Here is a 4,237-nt window from a genome sequence, read left to right as displayed (position 1 = left end):
GGAAGACGAAGCGGGCAATGACGCCCTAGTGTCCCGCACAACCCTCCTCCACCACGTATATTGGCAGACCCACTTGAACACCCCTCTCTCAGGATACTGTTAGACATCTGCCAAACATTGTCAGTTGAGTTCCGTGTATCCACACTTAGTCTGTCTCTCTCCCTCTGCACAGTGAACACAGCGCCAACGCAATCTGCCACGCATGTCTTATGAGAGAGGTCGCCATACAGGGGAGAGCAAGTCTTTGGAGATCATGCGGAAGTTCTCCGAGCAGTATGCAAAGGGGTGAGTGCTCATCCTCGTCCAAGAATGTGTCTCTATGTGGTCGCTTCCCTCTAGAGTGGAACAGGGCTCGGCGATCAAAGTTCGACAGCGTTCATGTCTCAGGCTGTTATTCAGATGCATAACTCCAGGTCACGTTGTTTGAACAAACAGGTGAATGCAAGCCCAAGACATGCACATCGTTGTTTGAACCTCGCGTGCCAAGCCCCTTTGAATTTGGATGGTGACCAGGTTGTCGCGTCGTTTGTCAGACCACAATCATGTATCTCACCAACCACCCAGCACTGATCAAGCGATTGGCGAGCACTGTTTGGAGGGCGTGATGGGGTGTATCCTTGGTACTCATGGCTCTCTCAATTCAAATGGCTTTCACAGAATGATCACCCTGTACAGGTTGCTTCTACCATTCCGAAGCTGAAAGGTTGCGATGTGCTTGCGACCTCAAGGTATAAACAACCGCAAGGCCACGGTAGCTGGGCAAAATTGCAGTTCTGCAGTCGAACAATGTATGATTAGGGCTGTACAAAAGCGTAGTTTGCTGCCCATTTGTTGGATCAGCCTGATGATCAAATTCAGCGTCTCTGGTACCACATATATGCTTCTGTGCAGACTTGCGCATGATGGGCGCATTCCAATGTGTCCCAGGAGCCCATGGTTGCTTGCAAGTACACTTTCCCAAATACCTCCTCCCGCCTATTACTACGAAGCAAGTAATCTGCAGCAATGTTACAGTAGACTTTGTACCTTGGTATGCATCGTCAGGCAAGGTGTGCGGGGTCGAAGCTCCAATGAGCCTGGCTTGATACTCGATGGGATTACTTTGTTTTAGGCTATTGGGACTGGGAATGGGCACAGGCGGGAAACTCCAGCTGACTCCATATCTCTGGATTGAGATAGTGCAAAGCCGCAACTGCTACACATAACATCACATAGATACTGGCAAGACATAGTCATCAAGCAACAAAGACAGCACATTTGAAGTGATGCATTCTCATTGAACATCAGCGGTCACATCGGCACATCAACATGCTATGTGGATGTATGATGGCAGCAGTGCCTGACGTCATCATCGTAAATCATGTCAGGATGTATCATTTTCCAACACTACCGCATCCTCATGCATTGGCAACTTCGAGAATTTTTTGGGAATCAGTACCACCATCACCAGAGGGAAGAAGCATACCCGGACCAGCCTGGTATATCATGTGCATACAATTACGACCGTGCGCTTGCTAGCCACGAGTTGTTGAACTCGAGTGGAAAGAGTTAATCTGGGGGCAGGGCGTTAGAACACAATTACATGGCCTCGCATAAATGACGACATAGTCACAGTGTTTCGCCAGACCTTGTGTTTCTTTGGGTCCAGATGCCCGAACTTGAATGATATTTTGGGAGAGAATTCGGGCTCGAACCCATTCTGGCGAAGCACTGCTTAAATTCCAATGCACGCACCCCGTGAAGCAACCTTGCAGTTCAGTGTGTGATCGACGCAGCTGTGTGCAGGTCTGGGACATACTTCTGCGTGGACAAGTCCGTGACAGCAGTGGTTATCAAGGGATTGGCAGAGCACAAGGACGAACTTGGCGCGCCGCTATGCCCATGCCGGCACTATGATGACAAGAAGGCCGAAGCGCAACAAGGCTTCTGGAACTGCCCGTGTGTACCGATGCGTGAACGGAAGGTGTGTCACGTTGTGTTCCACCTGTTGGGTCTGCTGTAAGCTTATGCTGGGGGTTCCGTTACACTTTGAGATAGGTCTCTAGAAGGTTAGCTGGGGTGGTGAGCCTGCCCTCCAGCGTGTAATGTGTAGTCAGCCTATGCAGCTCAGCAGATTGGCGTAAGCGCATGATGTTGATGTATCTTTTTACATCACCACTGCATCTGCATGGAAATTGGCCACTCCAATAATTACTTGGGAATCAACATAAGTGTATACGCCGGCCACTTTGAGGGGTGCCCTTTGTTCTTTTGATGTATCTGACGACGTGACCGTGTATCAATGCACGCTTTAGAATGCATCAGATTGTCGAAATTGGCTATTCAGGGCTTTGCACAGGCTGCCAAAGGTCGCAACAACACCACACGTTCACATCAATAAAAGCAGTTTTGCAGTGCGTCGGTATTATTCAAGTATTATTCAAGCCTCACAAAGAACATCGCAGCATCATGTTCTATTGTATCGCAAACAACACGGTAAGAAGAAGGAGAACGACATCGTGTTAATTAACGCAAGCTTTGGGGGTCAAGGCCTTAGACCAATGACAGAACTGGATCTCAGTTAAGTCCGACTTTTCGTATATCCCTCTGAGTGTGTTTGATTTACCTAGAGATGGAACCCCTCATCGTCTCAGTGTTGGTCTCTCCGAGAATCGGCCTTTCAATGCTTGTCAGAAAGCCAATTTCTGCAATGCTGAATCTAGGACGGTCACGACAATCGACTGATGCGGCACTTCCGCGGACTTTCAAGCGCATGTTCATTTGTGCATTGTCTGGGAGTGATCCACTCTTTCCTTGGACCTTGTTTGTCGGTGTATCGAACCCCAAACGGATTCCTTGTGACACGCTGTTGACAGGAAAGCCCAACCATGCCTGTAGCGAATGATTGGACGTAGCCGGAATTGCTGCAAAGCAGATACATCTTCATCCAAGATGTTTGCACCGTCGTCAGCCGGTGCTTGCCGACTTGGAGCTGACATGTGACTCCCATTGCAGGAGTGCCATTGCATGCTTTTCCTAACAGAGGATAACGACTTCAGCGGAAAGGACCAGACCATCACCATGGACGAAATCGCGGAGGGCTGCCAGGGCATGTGAGTAGAAACAATGGCACCGAATCACAGGGAGGGGTGGTACACTGTCAGGCAATCCTGCCAGTTGATTCAGGCCGAGGGGAGCTTCAGAAGTGTGCCAGCAGATTGCGTGGGGGGGCAATTCCCGCTTTTGTGACACGTCTGCCGACCATGGCACACCATCGCGAAGTCTTGATAGGCATTTTGTGCTTCACGCGGACATCCAGGTGTCAGTCCGTGTCAGGCCATGATGATGCCAGAAAATTCGTGTGGGAACTTGTCCAGTGTGAGGCTACTCATGTCATCTTTCCCCAGGCTGCAGAGATTCATCAAGTAGGGTTCTGATTTGTGGAGGAGAGATGTTTCATTATGTTGCATGCTGTCCACCCAAGTGATGGATTCAACAGCTATTCGTTGCGCTGGACATGTTTGTGGGGCTTGTAGGTTGTTTGTTCTGAATAGCTCCGTCTGGTACTTGGAGAAACAGTATAGTTGTCATTGTTTTCAGTGTTAGTTTCTGTGTTTTTTTTCCTGTTTTGCCAGCCCTGTCGCTTGTAACGTATAGTCGCGCGTCGATTCGCGCCAATTAAGTATTACGAAAAGTAAATAGGGTGACTGCGTGCCAATGCAGAGGTGTTGCACAGGTATGCTCTGTGCTCTAGATTGTCATGCTCATAGTTGTGATTGCAGAGATGTCACTTTTGTCATGCCAATGGTGTAAACTTCTCACACTCGCAGAAGTGCAAATTATGAACCGCGTTGGAAGAAAAAGTTACAGTGTGCGATGCACATCTGAATGAATGACTCATAGACATGCAGGCTTGTACAGCCTAGTTGTCATAAACCGCATACGTTCGAAAACGAAGCACTCTCCTAGGGTACTATCGTAAAGCGAAGGCAGCAAGCAACAATACAAGAAAAAAAAATGGGCAGACTGAGGACAAGGCTTGCATGTTTGTCCCACATCACCCACGATTATTTAAGCAACAAGGGAGGACTGTATCGTTTGCTCCCAAGATCATCGACACCAGAGACATGAACGCTTCAGCATGAGAGGCATGCACCGATGACACATAGTGACACAACCCTGAAGCCATGAATGAGAATGCCTTCAACAGCAACTTCACTGAAGCCTTCAGTCGTTTCGCAGACCTCGAGCTGCACAG

The 4,237-nt window shown here is 48.9% G+C and overlaps 1 protein-coding gene across 1 annotated transcript; it reads left to right on the top strand.

Moving 5' to 3' along the window:
- The first annotated feature begins 202 nt into the window (after positions 1–202).
- LOC149809088 (ferredoxin-thioredoxin reductase catalytic chain, chloroplastic-like) lies at positions 203–3,096 on the top strand. The gene is made up of 3 exons (XM_089995000.1): positions 203–285; positions 1,786–1,963; positions 2,995–3,096. The coding sequence occupies exons 1-3, from the start codon at positions 203–205 to the stop codon at positions 3,094–3,096; spliced, it is 363 nt and encodes a 120-aa protein (XP_089851126.1).
- Positions 3,097–4,237: the final 1,141 nt, after the last annotated feature.

This window comes from Nuphar pumila, unplaced genomic scaffold (assembly GCF_984573655.1).
Source record: "Nuphar pumila unplaced genomic scaffold, dmNupPumi1.hap1.1 HAP1_SCAFFOLD_1739, whole genome shotgun sequence".
NCBI classification, from domain to species: domain Eukaryota; kingdom Viridiplantae; phylum Streptophyta; class Magnoliopsida; order Nymphaeales; family Nymphaeaceae; genus Nuphar; species Nuphar pumila.
The sequence above is the reverse complement of the archived record's forward strand: the minus strand, read 5'-3'. Positions and strand labels throughout refer to the sequence as shown.